The sequence below is a fragment of the Phascolarctos cinereus genome, unplaced genomic scaffold, assembly GCF_003287225.1.
Source record: "Phascolarctos cinereus isolate Bilbo 61053 unplaced genomic scaffold, phaCin_HiC Scaffold_5;HRSCAF=322, whole genome shotgun sequence".
NCBI classification, from domain to species: Eukaryota; Metazoa; Chordata; class Mammalia; order Diprotodontia; family Phascolarctidae; genus Phascolarctos; species Phascolarctos cinereus.
In genome coordinates, this window is record NW_027555958.1 from 455,868,144 (window position 1) to 455,889,558 (window position 21,415).

Below are 21,415 nucleotides of genomic sequence, written 5' to 3' on the forward strand. Positions count from 1 at the left end.
CCATGTTGTCAGGACAGACATCACAACTCCTTGGAAGAATTCGGCGAAGTACTCATGTCTGATCCACCACTTTCCTTTTTTGGCTGGCACACATCTCTGGCATGCGCGCACACACACAGGCACATGCTCCCCCCCCCCCCAACTGCCATCTCCTATGACACAAAGGCCCGTTTCTACCTGCTGGAGCGGTCTTTCTCCATTCTCGTTAGCAGGACTGCTCTCTGACCCATTACTGCTTCCTGACTGGTCTTTCTCATTCAGCAAAGCTGTGGCATAAGCTAAGGTGTCCTAAAGGAGAATTTAAATACAAGAATAATGAATTAACAACCAAACAAGAGAAGGGTTTTGCAAGCACTCCTGGTTCAATTAAGATGCTTCTTCTCAGTCTATATGCCCCAAATGGAATCACTAGGTATTAACCAATGACTTCCACTTCAGACAGGTTACAAGCCATAGCCAGAGCAAAGATCCCCAAACGATTTTCCAGGGACAGCCCAGTCCCTTTAGCCCACAGCCAACCTGCCCTGCTTCCAGCTTGCTCGGGGGGGGGGGGGGAAGAACAGCACGGACACGGGTGACTATGAAACAAGGCAGGCTGTGATGAGGCAAAGGCAGGAACCAGGCAAAGCAGGAGGGAAAGAACAGTTTCAGTTGCAGGGATCAGAGAGGGCATCGTGGAAGGGGTGGAGACAAGAGGTGACAGACACACTGTGGACCCAGGGAGGGCTCCCGCAGAAGGAGAACACGCAGAAGGAGGGGAGCCATGCTCCCCAGCTGCATTAGGAGCCAGCTCACAGACCACGACACTCATCTCTAGCCTCTCCCTTCTCCGGGAGCAGAGCATCCCTGCAGAAAGGGACTGAATGAGAGCACGGCTCCCCCACCTACGAGGGTGAACACGACACCCACCTGAGCAGAAATAGTGCGCTGAAAGGTTTTTCCAGTTGAGGTTTCGTTAGAGATATTACTTTGTGGGACCCAATAATGTTCAGACATCTAGAAAATTCAAATCAGAATTACAAAGACACCCGAGCCAAAGGACTCTCAATCACACTCCTGTGCGCCCCACCACGGCTAGCTGACCACATCAGACTGGGAGGCCCAGGAAATGCCCATTGGGCTCCCCTCTACACCCGCAGGGGCACATCAGAAGACAATGCGCTTTCTCCTTTCAAGCTGGAAATGAAGGGAATCTCACAGAAGGAAGAAAAGCCACATGAGCCTGGCCACTTGGTGCAGTGAAGAACAGCCTTAGGACGGTCTGAGGGATGCGACACCTACACTCAGCCCCAGGTGTCTCACTGACTCCCAAGGGACTGGGAGGGACCTTTGAAGCCCAGGTACCTTCTTCTGTAGCCACTGTACGGCCCAGCTCCAGTGGTGGGAGTTCTCCTTGAAGTATTCCTTAGCAGCAGGGCACCTGGTGACGGAAGACCGTTTGATCAGCTCAGTCCTGGCCAAGCCTGGGCGAACCTTTGGCCTCCCCCCAGGCAGCCGTTCTACCCACCACACCACTGTCCCTCAAGGACGCCACATACAGTAGGCGCTTGACAATGTCTGGTGAATGGCTGCCACCTCCTGTTCACATTAAACATAGAGAAATCTCTACAGCCTGAAGAGGGAGGGTGAGAAAACACCAGAGACTTGGAGTCAGGGAAGCCTAGGGGTTCTGAGCCATCATCTCTCTGGCTCTCAGTCCCCCAGTCTGAGAAATGGGAAAAACAGAGGGTCTTTGTAAAATCACTTGAACTAATGCACGTAAAGCATTTTGTAACAAATGAGTGCCATGTAAATATGTTCTATACAAGTCTGATCAACGCTTCCCACTGAAATAAAGAAAAAAAACCAGTCATCAATTCTGGTTAATTAAAACAACAATCATTAGCACATTTAACACCTTTCTTTTTAGATTTTAACTGATGCTTGGCTTTTCTATCACCTCCATTTCTATCCATCTCTTTCTACCCCTTCCCAGGAAATTATCCCTTTAAACAAACAAACAAACCCAAAAAGACACCCAAGAGGTAAAAAAAAAAACACTTGAGCAAAGCAAACGACCACATACACCACATTAGAAGGCACCAGCATTGTTCCGCCCCAACAAGAAGGGAAGGGGCATGTTTCTCTTCCCTCCTCTGGGGGGCTTTTCACTGGCATGGGGCAGAGATGACCAAGGTCCATAAGCAGGCGTGGCCCAAACCTCATTACTATGTGGTTTTCCAAGTCAATTAAGTGACCGGCATGATGGGAAGTCTTTCTATCTGCACTTGAGCCCACTGATGCTCGCCGGGACTCCTAGTGAGAAGACGCTCCCCCAGTGCAGACTGCCACCTGCTCTGACGTCCTTCCAGCTGCCTGGGGCACCCCACGGCCAGGAGCCGTCACAGGCAGGACTTGAGGCTGCCCCTCTGCCCAATACCTCCTAATGAGCGTTCTCAACACTGTCAGTGCTGGAGACCCCCCCAATGTCTGCCTGCGGCACCACACGAGATGAACAAAATAGCCTTAGGACACTTGGTGTGGGGAGTGACCCCATGCAAGTCGCTCCATCTTTGCTGCTTCAGTTTCCTCTGGTGTCAAATGAGGAAAGTCACAGCCCCAACCCCCCAAGGCTGTTGCAAGGACAAAGTGGGAGAATCTACAGGTTCTGTTCTTGGGCCATACTCACTTTTGTGCCAGGGTCACGAGGAACTTGACACACTGATAGCAGCGGCTGCTGTCCACGTGATTGCTGTGGTGCATCAAGGCTGGGGAGGAAAATGGGAGTGTCAGCCTCAAGCACAAGCCTCCAGCCCCAAGGACCCACATCTTCCCCCAGCCTCCTAGAAGGGACAGCTCCCCCTGACCCTACTGCTCAAAGCCCTGTCTTCAACTGAATGTTTTGAGAAACAAAAGAAAAAGTTTGTTTAAAAAACTGGGTTGCATTTATACGGCCAACTTCCCTGCCCCCAAACCTTCTAGCACTGGTCCACAAGAGGGCCAGGAGCACACCAGGACCCTCAGCAGGGGGCAAGGCCCTGGGGGCAACACATAATCCAGCTCCAAGCAGCTCATGGAAAATGGACAGACTAAAGCAGGGAAGGGGGAGGATCTGGGATCTGAAAACTGGTCCCATTTTTTTTTAAAAGAGGAATTTCTCTAAGATCTGTTTAAAAATAAAGCTTTAATTTAGAAGATAAAACTTTTAAATCAATGGCAGATTTCATTGCTTCCTGTAATGAACCAAGTAAAAGAGTTCTGTTTCGAAGGGCAGTGAAACAGTGGCCAGGGACCTTCCTGTCTCAGAAGGGGCCAAAGTTCAAAGCAAGAAGGCACAGACACCTCCAATCAGGTTTTAGGAATAAAGCCTGCCTCTCTGTCTCTGCTGGACTCATGGTAGGAAGCATCTTGTATCTTCATACTAGAACAGGGGTGGGGAATCTGCGGCTCGAGGCCACATGTGGCCCTCTAGGTCCTCAAGTGCGGCCCCTTGACTGAATCCAAACCTACAGAACAAATCCCCTTAATTAAAGGATTTGTTCTGTGAAACTCGGACTAAGTCAAAAGGCCACAGATTCCCCACCCCTGGACTAGAACAATATCCTAAAGATGCCAATAAAGGGGGAAAAAAAGGCCCACTGCTACCAAAAACATTGCCATAGCATAAAATGGGGCCTGGTCTAGCTTACTGCCTGTTGAACTAGGTGGGGAGTGGCTGAACAAACTGTGGGATGAGAAGAGACAGCAAGCAGGTATCAGGAGAGGACAGTCGGAGAGCAGGGAACCTCTGGAGGAGACGGGCCGCCTGCCCGATGGAAGCTCACTGGCCGTGGGGCCAGGGCCCAGTCTTGAATCTGCTCTGGGCCTCCTGCCGATGACTCCCCTACTAGGCTCTGGCCAGGCCATGATCTGCACTTTGGGAGGGATTCTTTCTCACGTCAGTGAAATCCCAAACCCTAATGTGTCAACAGTGTGAGACCTAAGGATGACTGATAACTTGTAAAAAGCTCTGAGGTTTGCAAAGCTCTTTCCAGAGAAATACAGAAAGGCACAGCAAATGATAGCGATGGGCAAAAACAAAGCAGACTCATAACACACAATGACAATGCTAAGAAAGTAACAGCAACCAAATTGGAAGGACGCACAAAGAAAGGTGGAAGTGCGAATGAGAGCACATAAAACACAGCATTATCTGGGCCTGGGGCCCGAGGCCAGCTCTCCAGGCATCGGACTAGCTGCAGGGAGCATTTCTGTACATTTGGATTCTCTTGTGAACAGTCATCTACTTTATGAAAAAGCTATCTGCAGTGTTCTTCTTGGCCCTCCCTGGCTGAAAGGAACTGGATTCTTAGGATAAAAAGACTATGAGTGTGAGATCCTCTGCCACACCAGTGGCACTGTCCAAGACACCCCTCCATAAAGCTGGGTCCACTTGCCTACTAGGCCATTCTCCGTCTCAAAAGCAAACTTGACCCGTTCTACTTGAAGAGGGTCTTCAATGACCTGGGAAGAGAAAGAAACATATGGTGAGGCTTGGGACAAGGTCCTGGAAGAAAGAGTTCACATCCCACTCATTTGGTGCATGGCTAACAATTCCCTTTGGCTTTTGAAACAACTAAACCACAAAATATAAGAATTATAGAATATTGGAACCAAAAGGAACCACATAGACCATATGGTCCAGCTTCTTGATTTGACACAAGGTGAAACTGAGGCACAGAAAGGGAAAGTAGTTTGTTACAACTTAAACTGCAAATGAAAGCAAGCTTCCTAAACCATACACAAAGATTCCCAAACCAATACAAGCTTGTTGAATTAATTTATCAGTTCCTTCCTTCATGGCACTGCCCATTACTTGTTTAGACAGAAACGTGCCTCCTTGCAGCCAGCCCTTCTCACTGGTCTTTGTTCTGCCCTCTGGGGTCCTCTCCTACCTGGATCCCTCTTTCAATGGTCTAAGTCAGAGAGAGCAGGCTCCCCAGCTGTCTGGCTCAAGATCCTTCATGTAACATGGCCACCGCGTGGTCTCCAGGACTTTCGCGTCGCCACGCCGGCCCTGTTTCTCGGGATGTGTTCTCTACAGCGCCAGGCCAGAGGACAAGGGCAGCCCCAGTGGTTCCCAGCTGTGGCCAAGAGGCACTTCAAGAAGAACCTTGCCCAAAGCAGCCCCATCGCGTGGGCGGGAGGAGGAATTCTCATGTCCTAAGTCAAGGCTTGCCTCTCTGGGTCCAAGCAGAGTGAACCAATTCTCTTTCCTAGCTGGCAACTCTTTCGAATACCTAGAGGACAACTGTCAAGTCTTACCCAAAGCCTTCCATGCTAACCAGTTCCTTCAGATACTGTCACATGACCTTGTTTCCAGGCTCCTAACCACGCCAGTTGGCTTCTTCTTGGTATGCTCCTAAAGACGGTGCCCAGAACCGAATGTGACGTTCAACAGAGGGACTCTTATCTCCATCCGTCTGCCCATCAGGCCACCCTTAATACAGCCAAAGACTGAGTGAATCCAGTCTTATAATGTCACACTGCTGTAGCATCTACAGCTTGTGAGCCATTAGAAGTCCCTCCTGAATCCATCCTGGAGCAGTGGACTTTCTGAACCCGAGTACACACTTTGGATGAACCCTGTTACAGCTGGCTCATTGTTCGCACTGCAACTTCCCTCACAGCATCCTTCCATAAACCAAGCTCCATTTTATGAGCCCAGTGGGAACTCAAAGGCTGGCAGTCCTGTCTGTGCTCTAATGGTGATATCCTCAAGGGCTGCCTGAGGCTGGGGACGTGCCCTGTGAGCTTTAACCATGGTGCCATCTACCTTGGGATCATGTTAGTGCTTTCTGCAGAGTGAAGTGTGGAGGCCAAAAAATCTAGGAAGACCTGTCATTTTAAGGATGATCTTTCTCTTTAATACAATCAGAGCCCTAGAGCCTAGAAGCAGGGATAAGGAGGAAGGGGAGAGCACCCTTCCTCAAACTACTTCAAGCCAAGCTTCTGCTATTACAGCAGTCAAGGCAGTGACAGTGAAGGGGTCACCGATTTCTGGACATCCCTCTCGTTGCTCTGATGTACGGGGGCAGAAACTCTAGCGATTCAAGGGGCCAAACAAATGGCTTGAGTGTTAAGAAGAGCATCTAAATTTCCTGCCCTTTAAGATGATCCGGGGATTTCTATCAATATGATGGAGACAATAACTCCTGCCTGTTCTCATCCCAGAGATGCCAGCATGAAAGCTGGCAAACGACTTTCTGAGATGAGATTTCAGAAAAGTGAAAGAAGAAAGCACGTGTGGGCCCTAAACCTGAAGGAGAGAATAAGTAATGGACAGCACAGCAAAGCACACGTGCTGCAGCGGCGTGGCAGCTGGAGAAGGCTTAGCCCCTCAGAACCCCTGGCCCACTCACCAGCTGGTGAGCTGGGGCTGGGAGATGGTGTGCTCTGTCCTGAGGATCACAGGACCCAGAGCACAGCATCTGCCCACCTGTTGCTCTTCCCATCACACTGAATTATAAGCATCAACCGGTCAGAAAGGTCATTACCTACCAGGATCTCATGCAGCAGCTGGAATGTGTTTTTTAATTCATGGGGAGGAGCAGTTTCTAGTTGGCTCTATGTGAAAGAGGACAAGAAATCATAATCACCCTTCACCGCAAAGTCGCAAAATCATTAGCAGAGTTCTGAAGGCACACATGCCATCTTAAATCAGTATCTCCACACACAACACTGTTCTGACTCGGATAAAGGTGGGAAGCACGGGGAGCAATTCTGTGCCCTCACACAGGCACTGAGGTTTACCTGCCTGGGGGCTGCAGAATGCTGTTACGGACACGCAGCTTCCCCGCAGCCCACCGAGCTCTTTCTTACCTTGATGAAATGCAGCATGGTGAAGGAGAAGTGCTCGTTACAGAAACAGCAGTAAACCACCATCTCCATGAGAGCCAGAAGCGAGCCAGTCAGCTCCCGCAAGGCAAATATGACCTGGGGGGATGGAAGTGGGGAAGAGAGGGCCGGGATCATTTCCCTGTGGTGGTTAGTGGCTCCTGCATCCCCCCTCCCTGATCACTGCCTTTCACTGAAATCCTGTGACAAACACGTGGAAGCAGGCTGGTTACCTTCAGCTGATGCCGGCAATGCAGCCAGCTTCTTCCCAGAACCCTGCTCAACGTGTCCCTTGTTTCTGAGGGAATCTTCTGTGCCTCAACATGGAATAATTGTTAATAACTATTACTTGGTCAAAGTAAGAAATGAGACAATGCAACGCAACACCCAAAGGTAGAGAGCAGCAGTTTGAGGATGAAGGAAGATGCCCTAGGCTTTGGGAGGAGACGCCCACTCCTCAAGGAATGAGAAGCAGGAGAGTGGCCCTGGGAAGGTCCTGTCCAAGACTCCTCTTGAGAACCCTACCTACTCAAAGGATTCTGGTGAGGCCCAAGGAAGACTATGTTGTGTACACTGTATGACAAAAAGGGGAATTAGTGAAGAAAGGGCCATTTAACCTCCAGGTCAGGAGTCTATAAAAAGGATCAGCGACAAGTCTGCTCATTTAAAGATGCCTACCACAACTCACAGGCCTACAAATAAGGGAGGGAGGACAGAGGAAACAGCTCCTGGAGGTGCCCCCCGCAAAGAGCAGCAACAGCAGGACCCCAAGACAGCTCCGCTGGTTCCGAGGCCTGAGCTCCTGAGCCTCCCCTCCCCGACAAAGCCTGGTGTTGGGCACCTTCACCCTCCCCTACAGGCACTGTCTTCCCCACCAGAACAGGATCTCCTTCAAGGCAGGGACTGTCCACCTTTCTGTTTCGACCTGTACGCCCACAGCTTGGTTCTGAACAAATGCTTGGCGAGCTAGCCTGATCACGCTTCTACACCGACTCCCCCACCTGAAGTCTCTCCTCCCATGCCCCAAGACTCAAGAAGACAATCCCAAAACAAAGTGGTCTCACTGCAGACCTTCCAGATGATTTCCCCTGGAATCCTAGAGTTCTGCAGATGCGTAACAGGGTCCTGTTCAGCACCTGTCCAATGGGGTAGGGTGTCCGATATGTTGTGAAGCCAATGAATGCTGTATTTTATCTTTGTCGGGGATAACTGGCTCTGATTCAATTCTTTTCACTCTCCCCCCACCTCCCCAAGCTGTAGCAGAGAATTTGTTCTGAAGGGAAAATCGAGACCAAGTCCAGGAGCAAACTGTGCGAAGGCCGTCACCCGACGGCACACGTCCGATGTCCCCTTCCACGGGTGCATTTGACTGTCTGCTGTTTAGAACGTGCCAGTAAATGCTTTCTCAAAAATGGCACTGCTCATCCGAGGCTCCCTAGCTTAAAAACAAATAAATGAATAAAGGTGCCATAGGATCCAATCAACTTGAAAACTCCTGATCTCAATGATCTAGATTTGAGACTTCACTGTTCTATATGCGACGGACAAGCTGGGCCCATAGAAGGGAGCAGATGAAGTGACCTCTTCGTTAGGAGTCAGTTATAGGCATGGCAGGCCCAAATGACCTGGACACATTCGTACAGAACTCTCCTAATTCACGCTATCCTGTCACTAATAAAGGATTTATTTCCAAATGACAAAAGCAGAATAATTCACACAAAGGCCTGCCCTATATTCTCTTGACCTGAGTGCTCAGTTGGGAGGACACCATACGTAAACAACAACACAACTTCTAGAAATGACGGGAAAGGAAGGTCACCTCCAGCAGGTACGGCTTCCCCTCAGACAGGAAGAGCAAGGACTCCACTTCCCATGGAGGGCCAGAAGGGGGCCAGAGGAAACGATGCTTACGGGAGGCCGCTGTTTGTATATGCCAGGGGCTGTAGAGGGAAAAAAATACAACAGATGACGTTTGTGTTGTTTCGTGGAATAAATGTCTATAAAATGGATGCGGACTAACCTTGTGATATGAGAAATGGTTTAATCTTACCCAGCCACATGATTAAAAGGTTACTTGTACATAGTAGGCGCTTCATAAATGGTTGTTCAGTCTAACACACATTTACTAAGAGCCTATTATGTACAAGGTACCAAGTGCAGAGCTGAGCACACCCAAAGAGGCTCTTCCTAGGACGGCGATGGGGGTGGAGAGGGAAGAAATAATGAACATGAGCTAAGGTAGACTAGGGCAGGGACAAAAGAGAGGTCCAGGCCAAGCACGCCAGTACAAGGAAAGAGAAGCCTCTCACAGCTCAGACCGAGAGGCCTGGGAAACAAAGAATTCCAGTCTGGCAAGAGCTTGTAAGCAAGTTTGGAATGAAGCAGGAAAAGGAACTTGGAACTGGTCCGGAAGGACATTCACAGATCAAGCCTCCGAGGCTGTCTAGTGAGTGCCCTTGATTTGAAAGATGAGGAGAAAGGCTCCACGAGGTCAGGCGACTTTGTCCCCGGTACTAAACACAGGCCTTCAAGCACGACGCCCCAGGACACTTTCAGGATTCTTTGCGCACACCTGGCCACAGGCTTGGTGTGTATTCCTCACTCAAACCCAAAAGCTTTCAAAGGGTTAGGAAAACATGCTCCAAGCTGGAGGGGGCGCCAGCCTCCTACGACAACGACTGCGCTTCTAGAACTGGAGTCCAGAGGACTCAGTGCAGGACAGCGGCCCGGGGAGTCCGCCTGGTGCCACAGGTGGTGAAGACAGCTCTTACCAACATTCCTCTGCGAAGAGACATCCGAGTGCAAAACCAGCAACGCCACTGTGTTGTGAAGGAATCCAAACTCCCGTGCCTGGGCTGAGCTCCATCGGCGAATCTGACGACAAAAAACACAAAGATCAATCGGTGAACATAAAAAGTGGAGATTCCAAGTCAAACAGTTCAGTTCAACAAACAACGTCTAAGTTAGAGGGGATGGGCCGCTGACTGCATCGGGAGGGGCAGTTCCCGGGCCCCTTCCCGTCTTTATCCCCGTGTGCAGGGTTCTCAGCTGGGCTCTGGCGAGATTTATGATGGATACCTGTCCTAATGGGGCTCACAGGCTGAGACACACAGATCACTGGGACACAAAATAGTGCAAAGGAAGTGCTTTTTAATGAAGAGCAAAAGCAGGCCAGTTGGCCTTTGGGAGGAAAAGGTCTTTGTGACAGGCCTGGAAAGGACAGAATGTGAACTGGGTGGGAATGTCACTAAGGGAGAGGGTGCAGGCACAAGGACTGACCTCCCAAATGACCGCTGAGATGCCACAGGGAAGAACTTGGGGCTCATCTGGGGGCCATGACAAAGGGACCCTAACAAAACCTCCAAAAACGGTGTTTGCTAGGCGTCTTGTAAAGCTAACCAAAAAACTTTAAACTATTAAGGCCAAGGAGGTGAAAACTGCCTGTATCCACATGGCCCCAAAGTTAGATACAACAGAGCTAAGCTACCAACAGCAAGAAGACTGGAAGCGGCAACATCCAGACAACTCCAAGAAAGGTGCCAGGGTGCCCACACACAAATACCCCAAGTTTACACAACACACCAGACGAACCAGGGCAATAAAGATCTGGCCTCAAGGCGTCACTATGACGTAGTGGGATGGAAACCACGAGTAGGCCATGGCTCTGGAGGGGCAGATGGGGATGTGAATGGGATCGTATTGTTCGTGAAGAGGCTACACAGGTCATACCAGACTAAAAACAGTCATTTCTTTGAATCAGCTGTTTCCTTTTCTAATAGGGCTATTAAACTGGTAGATAATGAAAATACTGTCAATATAATTTACCCAGATTTTAACAAAGCTTCTGATAAAGTAACTCAGTATTCTTATGGAAAGATGGAAAGATACGAATTAAACAATACTATAGTCTGATGGACGCAAAACTGGATGGATGGCTGGACTCAAAAAACAGCTGTTCCAAATTCAATGTTACCTTGGTAAGAGATCTCCAGAGGAGAACCCCGGTCATTGTTGTTATGGAACCTTTTTTAATCAATGACTTGGATACCATCACATTTGCAGATGACATCAAACTGGGAAGGAGAGCTGACCCCCTGAACTCAAAAGGATCTGACAGGCAAGGACTTCGGGCTAATTTAACTGGGATCAATGCAAAATCTTGCCCACGGAGCCAAAAAAGATGGGAAAAACATGGCCAAGCAGCCATTGTCATAAAAGATCAGGGGATTTCAACGGACAGCAAGCCCAAGAAGCAGTGCAGGATGTGACAGCCATGAAAACCTCTGCCATCTTGGGCTGCATTAAGTGGGGGAGTTTCCAGGAACAAGAAGGAAAACAGTCCCACTTTACTCTGCACTTGTCAGACCTCGTGTGGAAAACTGTGCTCAGTTCAGGTCACAACTGTGATCAGCTGGAGGACGTTCAGAGGAGGGTGACCGGGATGGTGAAGGGCCTGGAGCTGAGGTCACACAGAAGTGCACATGTTGGAGGACAGAGCAGCACCGGGACAGCAGGTCCAAGCTGAGAAGAAGCCCTCTGAGGTTGGACACCAAGGAAGAGCTGAATGACTGCTGCCCGGGTGGAAGCAGACTCCCCCTCTGCAGAGGCCAGCTGGACCCCAAGGTCCATCTGACCCTCAGTCCAATACGCCCTTCAGTCTTTCGCTAGGAATAGAGGCAGAGGCCTTTACCTGATTGCTTTGCCGATTAGGTCCCAGGAGAAAGTTGATCATGTGTCGTAGAGCAGAGTGTTTCAAAAGAAGATCGCTAGCCCTTATACCTTGCTAAGAAGAGACAGAGAATGCCAAATTCACATTCCTTTTCCAACAAAGAATTCATTTTAATAAACACAAATTCAAATGAGAAACAACCTCAACAAACCCTTTCTACGGAATATTCGTTAACTCTTTTCCAGAAAATTTGTTTTGATTACTTTTATGGTCGCTCCTACCACTCAATCAGCAAACAAACTGTCATGCAGACTCTCGTTACTCAGACGACCATCCTTTGATCCTTTCCTTTTCCTGTACTACAAACCATGCTGACACACCGGGAATCTCCTACTCCTGACACCCGACGACTCTCAACTGTAAACGGAAGCTGGTTAGCCGTAAGAATTCTTTACCTTCTGTACAAAGGTGTTGAACAGGAAAAAGTACTGAGCACAGTTTTTACAGTTCTCTGGGACATCTTTATCCAACAGGGCAAGCAGCACTTCCAACAACTGGTGAAGACTTTTGAGCTGGTCAGCATAAAGACAGAGTTACATTAGGGCAGGAAATAAAGGTGGTAAAGACATCTGCAATAAACTTAATTAAAAAAAAACCAACATGAGAGCAAGGGAGCTGGTTAATTTAATTTGGGTTAAGATTTAGATGGAAATGTTTTTAAGTCACAAATACAAAACTGCCAGTTTACCCTGAGGCAATTGTTGTGGAATTTTAATGGCAAAGTCCGGTTTTGCTTCTGAGAGTCCTCAGTCCAGAACGATTTTCTCTGTGTGAGCTGCCATGATGGGCTCCATGATGCATGGTTCTCTCTCTCCCTTTTTTTTCCCTGAGCCTTTCGGGAGACACTGGTCTGAACCCCTCCCTCCACTAGCCTGCTCTTCACATAGTCACAGATGCAGAGAATCAAAACACAGACACAGGCAGAGGGGCTGGAAACCAAGCCAATGGAGTGAATGGAGCGTAACAGCCTGACAGAATGACAACGGGAATGTCGACTCGACTGTAACTTACTTGAAAGCTCGCTGACGCCTCATGGAAAGCTTTGAGAGACATTTTATTTGTTTAGAGACCATTTGGGTTATCACATTGCCTCTGTTGCCCCTCCCCCCAGCTGCTGTCTGCACGGGGCCTGGACACAGGGCTGAGAGGAAGGTCCCTCGGATGCCCGCTGCTCTGTGTGGCCGCTGGACTCTACCTGTCCCTGCTTGTTTCCTTCCCAGAGATTTTAAAACTCGGATTTCCATAATCGTCCCACCCATTCTGTCTCAAACAGGACTAAAATCTGGCACATCCACAGCCCTTCATTTCCAAAGCTCTCTACAACCATCCATTACAAACGATGAGGAGGGGGCAAGAGGAAGCAATTCCCCCGAGGTGAAGAAAGACATGTAAGAAGACTAACACGAAAGAGAGCGTAACAGGACACACGGCTTCTTGCTCACGTCCGTCCTCGTAGGTTACTGGACAGTTCTAGGCCAGCCTACAGGGGAGGTTGGTATTTGAGGTCATCACTCCGTTTAAGGACCTTGGGGAGATGGAGCAAATTCTGGAGCGGTTAACTCGGGGCCTGGCATTCCCCTTTATGAGGGTCTTCCTCAGAGACCTTAGGGCTCCCCCGGACCAACCCTGGCCACCATCCAGTCTCTCTGCAGAGTGGCCAGGCCTGCACAAGGCACAGGTCCTCCCTGGCCGCCCTCAGAAGGCACACCGCTTGAGAACGGAGGCAATGGCTTATGTTCACGGCTGCTGCCACTTTTCTTTGAATCCCCAGATTCAGCCAAGTGCTTGACCCCCAGTAAGAACTTATTGGCTGCTGCCTCGCTAATTCTCCTTGGTACGGGCTCCTACACACCAGGGCCAAGTTGCCTACCTGCGCTCACTGAACCACCCTGTCTTCAGCTACTCATCCGTAAGAGCTCATTATTTCTGAAAGGCAGAGTTTTCAAAGTTTTCCATGTGGTGTCCGCTGTTATCTGAGATAGCAAGCCTGGCAAGTAAGTGCTATGTTTGCTAGGAATGTATGTTTCGAGTGAACTAGAACTTTTCAAGTTAAACTCGTCTCATTTATTTCCCTGGGCCCTGACATTGTGTAGCGGTTGCTGAGAACAGAGTGAAAAGGAAATGAAGGAAGGAAAGGTGAGTTCTGGGTCATTAGCCCTGGATAAATGGGAGGCTCTTCCCCTTTTTGAAGCTGACAGAGGAGGGGCTGATAGGAAAAGAAAGAGAAGACAGGGTTAGCTTAAGCTCCCTGATTGGGGCTCAGTTCAGAGAAACTTCAGGAGAAACACTCATAGGAGGCTGGGAAACATCAGGGCCACTATGGAGGAGAAGGTACTCCTGCGAGGACTGTACCAAAAAGAGTGCAAAGCAGCTGCTGTGCTGGACACTGCTTCCAGGGAATGGACACCTTCCACGCTTGGCAACCTCAACCAAGTCAGGTCACACAAGGAAAGGCATATTATGAATTGTCAAAAAGATGTTAAAGGTAACTGGCTCTCCCTGTTAGCTCCTCTCTCACACAGAAGGCAGGAAGGCTAAAACGCTTCATCCATGCAGTGATACTGACCTTGTCCTGGTAAAACAAGGCACTGTCGAGGGTCTTCTCCAGGATCGTGGCAACCGCTACTCGCACTTCCCTCACGCTGCACTCCAGCAGGAAAATCCTGAGGTGGAAGCAGACGAGCACATCCAAGAGTAAGCCAAGATAGGAGACACAGGGGCACCAAGGAGCCCTGGGGGCCAAGCTGGGGCCAGATCTCAGCTCCTCCTTAAGGCTTCAAGACCTACACAGAACTTGAAACGGGCTGCGTAAGGAGTCAAACAGAGGAGGATGCCCATGTGTTCGGGGAGAAACTGGATTAATTAGCTCTAAGTCCCTTCTGATCCCATGATTCTTATTTAACAGATGAGGAAACCAAGGCTGGAAGATGCTACAGGATCTGATGTGGGTCACACAGGGGGCTCATCAGCTCCAGAGCAGGGGCGTGTCCCAGGACTGTGGACTCCAGGCCCGGTGCTTGGTCATTACTTACTGTAAGGCCAAGGGATAACATGAAGAACTCAGCATTAAGAGAACAGAAGGCTATTTCAATAGACACAGAAAAAGCTTTTGACAAGATACAACACCCATTCCTGTTAAAAACTCTAGGAAGCACAGGAAGAAATAGCTTTCCATCAAATGAGAAAGTGCTACCTCTCTAACACCCAGAGCAAGCACCATCTGAAACGAGGATAAGCTAGAAGCCTTTCCAAGGAGATCAGGGTAAAGTAGGGATTTCTGTTACCACCACTGTGATTCGATATCAGAAACAGAAGGTAGGCAAAGAAGAAACAAACCTATTATTTTTTGTAGATATGATGGTTTACTGAGAGAACCCTAGAGAATCAACTAATAAACTAAGTGAAATAATTAACAACTTCAGCAAAGTTGAACCCACAAATCTTATCTGCATTTCTGTATATTACCAACAAAATCCAGCAGGAAGAGACAGAAAGAGAAATTGAAAATAACCATGGACAGTATAAAACACTTGGGAGTCTACCTGCCAAAACACACACAGGAACTTTCTGAACATAATTACAAAACACTATTTACATAAATAAGGGCAGATCTAAATAACTGTAAAAATATTAATTTTTTATGGGCAGGCTTGAGTCAATGTAATAAAGTGACAATACTACCTAAATTAATTTACTTATTCAGTGCCATGCCAATTAAACTATCAAAGGATTACCTTTTTGGAGCTAGAAAAAAATAATAACACAATTCCTCTGGAGGAACAAAAGGTCAAGAAAGACAAGGAAACGATGAAAGAAAAAATGGGAAGGAAGAAGTTCTAGCAGGGCCAGATCTCTGAACTATACTATGAAGCCATAACTGTCAAAACAATGTGCTACTGGATAAGAAATAGAGGGGGTGATGAGTGGAACAGATGAGATACACAGCAGACAGAAGCGAAGGAGCGCAGTGACCTACTGTCTGACAAACAGGAAGACTGCAGCTCTTGGGACAAGATCTCACTGCTCAGCAAAAGCTGTGAGGAAAACCAGAGCATGGTCTGACTGGGCATAGACCAACACGTCACAAAGCATACCAAGATAAGCTCCCAATGAATGCATGATTTAGACATAAAGGGTGACATCGTAAGCAAATCAGAGGAACGTGGAAGACATTACTTACCAGTACTACGGAAAGGGGAGGAGTGCATGACCAAAGAAGGGACAGAAAGGGTCACAGGAAGCAAAAACAGAAAACTTTGATTACATAAAATTAAAACGTTTTTGCACAAACAAAACGAATGCAGCTGAAATGGGAAAAATCAGGAAACTGGGGAAAATATTAAGATCTCATTTCTAAAATGTGAAGGGAATTGAGTCAAATTTATAATAAGATACAAATAGGTAGTTTTCAGAGAAAGAAAAGATAAGCTATCAATAGCCATATGAAAAAATGCTCTATATCACTAATAGACAAATGCAAATTAAAATGATGAAGGACCACCATCATTCATCATTTTGGCTAACTTAGCAAAACAGGCAACTGTCAAATGCCGGAGGGACTGGGGAAAGCAGGTACACTAATAATGCCGCTGGTGCAGTGGTGAACTGGTCCAGCCATTCTGGAAAGCAATTTGGAACTAGGCCCAAATCCTCATTAACCTGTTCATACCTTCTTCTTCTGACCCAGAGACACCACTCCTAGGTCTATACCCCAAAGAGATCAAAGTAAGAGCAAAAGGACCCATATGCACAAAAATATTTATAGCGCCTCTTTTTGTGGTAGTAAATAACTGAAAACTAATGGATGCCTTTTAACTGAGAAAAGGCTGAATGAATAATGGACTATATAAAATGGGATGGAGCACTACTGTGCTGTAAGAAATGATGGGATGATTTCAGAGAAACCTGGAAAGACTTGCATGAACTGATGTAGACAGAAGGGAGAACTTATACAAGGATAATCAATTCTGAAAGGCTTAGGAAATCTGATCAACACATGTAAACAACCAGCCACAGTTTCAGAGAACTCGGGATGAAGCACATTGCCCACTCCCTGACATAAAGGACTCAGAATGCAGACTGAAGCATGTTTTCTATTCCTTCTCTCTCTGTCTCTCTCTGTCTTTCTCTTTTTTGGGGGGGTGTGGGTGGGAGGCAGGAGGCAGGAAGAAGACATAGTTAATGAGACAGTTTGTTTTATATGACTACGCATGTTTATAGTGGGCTTTTTTCTTGTTGTTTTTTGCTTATTCAATGGGTTATCAGGGAAGTTTTGAACTGAAAATAAATAAAATTGAAGGAAAAAAATGAAAAATCTCTTAGTTCTTTCCTACGCTCTCCCCACTGGGCTGCATGCTTATAGGGTTTATAGCTCCATTTGGGGACATGGGAGAAAGAGAGGGCCACATGCTATACTGTTCTGCTACATGAGTCCTATCATGGAAATAAGGGGTGAAATTTGTGACCGGGGCTACAGGAGGTGGTACAGTGGAAAAACCACTGTTTGGCTCTGGAGCCAGAGGGCCTGGGTTCAAAGGCCATCTCAGATGCTTATTATCAGTGTGACCTTGGGCAAGGTATTGATCTTCTCTGGGCCTCAGTTTCCTCATCTGTAAAATGAAGGGGCTGGACCAGATGCCCTCCCCCTAGACATCAGTCCCTTTCAGCTCAAGATCTGTAATAATCCTTTTGGTACCAAGCCTGTCAGCATTTCCTGGAATAATGATCCCCTTTCTTTCCTTGCTGGAGGAAGAGATAGTTATTTACTGAATGATTCAACAGTAATGTGAAGGTAGAGCAGTCATTTCCCAGGATGCCTGAAATTTGGCTTCTGGTTTAAACCCAATTAAGGTCTGTTGAAGGTCCTTGGCTGGGCCAAAGCCAAACCTGGTGGGAAGTGCTAGGACGGAAAGAACTGCTTTCAAACTGGGCCAAGGAAGGATCGGCAGTGCTCTAGTGGAATCTGAGATTCCTCTCTAGGGCTGAGGATTGGATTTGTGGATCTTCAGATTTTTATGCGCTTTCCACAAGTGTGCTTAACCAGGGTGTTTCTCGGTGTGCGATACTTAAGACTGTGAGCTCCCCAGACCACAGCAGAGTGCCCAGCACATCACTGAAGCTTCCTACATCAGGCCATGCCTACTATATATTCCTATGTATCTTCCTTCCCAATTGTGGCTAACCTCCTTGACAGAAGTTGTCCATTTCCTCTCCTCTCACTTCTAAACTCTTTTGGCATCTGGCTTCTGACCTCATCATCAACTGAAAAACCACTATGGCTAACTCAAGGTGGTAGATGGTTGGCGATGAACTTGTGCTCTCTCTACTCCATGACTGTAACAGAGTCAAAGTTGTTTCTTTTCATATACAATTACCTTGCACATTGAAGGTTGCTTCAATGGGGTGTTGCTTTTTTGCATTAGCTTCCTCCAGTGATTTATACTCCTAGATCCTTTTACAAGTGTTAGGACAACTGTGAGAACTTTTCCTACCTATCAAAATGGATGTCAGGAAAGTGCATTTCACATAATGACACTACACCTCCAGTGGGGGTCAATAAACTACCAACTGAAGTAGTTAAGTAAGAGCTCCATTCAAAAGACAGAGGTATTCCAAGTGGAAATCACAGGCAAAAGTGAAAACCATGTAGTTAAATACTAAAAACAAATGTCTTACTGATTAAACTGTATTAAATTTTCAGGCCAATCTGTATACAACTTTTGTGACAGGTTGGTTTTGCAACAATTAGATTATTTAAACCAGAGGCTAATAACTGGAGTCTGTGAACTTGACCTTAAAAATATTTTTTAACTGTATTTCAATATAATTGCTTTTCCATGGGATGCCACATATTTTGTTTTATACATTTTAAAACTTGATTCTGATAAGGGGTTCATAGCCTTCAACAGAATGACTTCTCAAGGGATTTATGATACAAAAAAGGTTAAGAGCCCTTGACTTAAAGAATTACATAAAGAACATATTAGTGAGGTTGAAAAATCATAAAACAGAAATCTCCCTTACAGATCATAAAGTATGCTGTCTGTTTTTCCAGAGAAACGTGTGACTGGACTGGGAAGGCAATATGGTGCAGCAGAAGTACTAAAGCACAATGAAGTAGCCTAGGGGTGAATCAGTGTTCAGCTACGGGTGCTGAGGGTCAGTGACTTCTGGCTCTGATGCTCACCAACTGCCTAGTCTGGAGGTCATTAAAGCCTCCCTGAACCTCAGTGTCATCATCTTAAAGGCTGGTAAAACAGCATCTGAACTGCAAGGTTGGGGGGTTGCAAGCAAAGGCTTTGTAAACTTTAAAAAGTAGGAGAAGTATGAGTTACCAGACAAGTTCAAAGACAGTAACATTAGCCTATGAGGATGAGTAATCTACCTACATGCCGAAACAAGTCTGTGCTCAAATGGGAGGATTTTGGCTAACTGGAATATATCAGAGAAAATTTTTAGGTTTTCTCACAGGAAATGTTAAAGAAAAGAGTATGCAACTATTTTTTAAAGAAGCAGGTTTGCACAGCCGTAAAAATATGCATTAAATGATTTTCCAAAATCCATTCTGACTAGATGATTCAATGAAATTCATTTCTCCAAAAGGACAGGACACAACTTCTCACTGGAAAAACACTTTTACGACCAAATTTTGAAAATTTTTTGAATGTTTCCTACAGATCTCAGGCAAAAAAATCATCTAACCTGTGAATTTGTCCCTCCTCCCAAATCTGACTGGTGGCTGGTGAGCAACATTAGCTTACTGCCAAGTCTGAGTTTTTTTTCTTTTTCAGAACCTGGATACTAGTTAAATTAAAAAGAAAACCAAAACCTAAATTTAGAACAATCTATGTAATTTGATGGTATTGTTTTTGAACAAAATGTTTCTTTTGTGCCATCTTAGTCACCCATAAGTGCATCACTTGCTTCTGCCTGCCCACAGCCTCCTTCCCTTTCATACCAGATTAGGGGCCAGTCAGATGGGCTGCGGGACAGGGGCAGGGCAGGGCTGTCTTGAGCTACGTTGTCTAAATGTGCTCTGACAAATGATCCTGACGACTGTTTAAAATCCAGACACTTACTTCACCAGCTCTCGTCCTTCAGAACCGACGAAATATTCAACAAGCCACTGACAGGCATCAAAACTTTTGGAGAGCAAGGCTTCAATTGTGGCCACCCACTCTTCAGTGTCAACCCTTTAATAAAGAAGCAGCAGCATCATTATGAGCAGGGAACTGGGAAATATGACGTCTGACACCAAAAGGTGCTTTTCTTTGGAGTTAAATGCATCAGACACAACAAATAAAGCAACCAGAGACACACTAGACTTCGGAGTTTGCACTTCTTGACTGGTAATCAGAAACCTTATTCTTACACTTTAAAATTCTATTCCCCCATAACTGCCACAAAATGCTTCAAATTTAATCGACCGAGTTTTATATAAAGCTCTACTTTCAGGCCAAAATTCTTTTGTTAACTGTGTTAGCACAAAACTTTTTGCTATAATCATATATTGAATAAAAATACTTCTACAGAAAATATCTCTAGCAGTCTATTCACTGAACACCTGTTAGGTGCAAGGCACTATGGAAGAGACAAAGAATATGATACAGTCTCTGTTCTCTAGTCCAGGGCTTCTTCAACTTTTTCTACTCACAACCCCTTTTCCAGTTTAACCAGCTTTGCATGGCCTATGGACACGTGCAGTGCAAGGTGCTGCTTTGTGTTCAGAACCAAGGCTGCCATGAAGTTGTGGGATCCAAGACAGGCACAGCCAGAATGCATCACACATTTGATTTTTAATGAGCTTCTGGTTGTTGCAAGTTCAGAGACCTTTCACTGTTGCCAAGTTTTTCGAGACCCCACTTGGGGTCACGTCCCACGGTTTGAGAAGTGCTGCTCTGGTCTAGTAAGGAAGATAGCCATGTAGACAACTATATAATAAAAGGCGTGACGTGAACACGCAGGAAGCAAAGTGAGAAAGGCTACTAGAAAGGGCACTTCTGGCTAAGGGAGCAGAGAGGAATCTGACAAAGACTGCATTGGAGCTCAGATCGGAAAGCTGGAACAGGAACAGGGCAGACGGGAAGGGGCTTGGAGGAAGGGCACTCCGGGGAAAGGTGGAGCAAGCAGACAAGGGATGTGTCTGAGGCACAAAATGCAGTCTGGGTTTGTCGGGGTCCAGCTGATGAGGAGTCCAGGGTGCACTCCATAGCTAACTAGGTACCACTGAAAGGTCTGGAAAAGAGAGTGAGTGGGAAGATCAGAACTCTGCTTTAAGAAAACAACTGTGCAGAAAATGATAAGAACTGAGAGAGGAGTCAGTCACAGAGCATGGAACGCCTGGATACAAAGAAAGCCAAGATGGGCCCTGCCCTCAAGGAGCTCCCAGTCACAAACAAGCAATACACAAGATGACAGGAAAGAATCAACAGGGGGAAGGCACTAGAATGAAGAGGGGAGCAGGAAAGGCTTCCCAGAGAAGGTGGGATTTTAGCAGGGACCTAAAGGAACTCAAGAGGAGGACGGAGAGAATTCTAGGCCTGCAGGCCATTCAGAGGAAATGCCCAGAGCTGTGGAATGGAGAGTCCTGATCACGGAGAAGCCAGGGGGCTGGGGTGACTGGTTCGAAGAATACAGAGTATGACAGAGTGTGTGTGTGTGTGTGTGTGAGAGAGAGAGAGAGAGAGAGAGAGAGAGAGAGAGAGAGAGAGAGAGAGAGAGAGGGGGGGGGGTTAAGAAGCCTGGAAAGGGGGCAGGTGGGAGCTTAGGAAGGGCACTGAATGCTCCACAGAGTACCTTACATTTCTCTTGCAGGTACCAGGCAGCCATTAG

The 21,415-nt window shown here is 47.0% G+C and overlaps 1 protein-coding gene across 1 annotated transcript in view; it reads right to left on the reverse strand.

Annotated features, from left to right (window-relative positions):
• The window catches only part of USP24 (ubiquitin specific peptidase 24), a 157,835-nt gene that overhangs the window by 4,007 nt on the left and 132,413 nt on the right, over window positions 1-21,415 (reverse strand). The window contains 14 exon segments of the mRNA XM_020976911.2: window positions 178-288; window positions 910-996; window positions 1,345-1,420; window positions 2,669-2,747; window positions 4,416-4,482; window positions 6,520-6,585; window positions 6,841-6,954; window positions 8,675-8,727; window positions 8,730-8,795; window positions 9,627-9,729; window positions 11,546-11,638; window positions 11,980-12,096; window positions 14,151-14,247; window positions 19,663-19,776. Of these exon segments, the coding sequence (XP_020832570.1) occupies window positions 178-288; window positions 910-996; window positions 1,345-1,420; window positions 2,669-2,747; window positions 4,416-4,482; window positions 6,520-6,585; window positions 6,841-6,954; window positions 8,675-8,727; window positions 8,730-8,795; window positions 9,627-9,729; window positions 11,546-11,638; window positions 11,980-12,096; window positions 14,151-14,247; window positions 19,663-19,776 (1,243 nt within the window).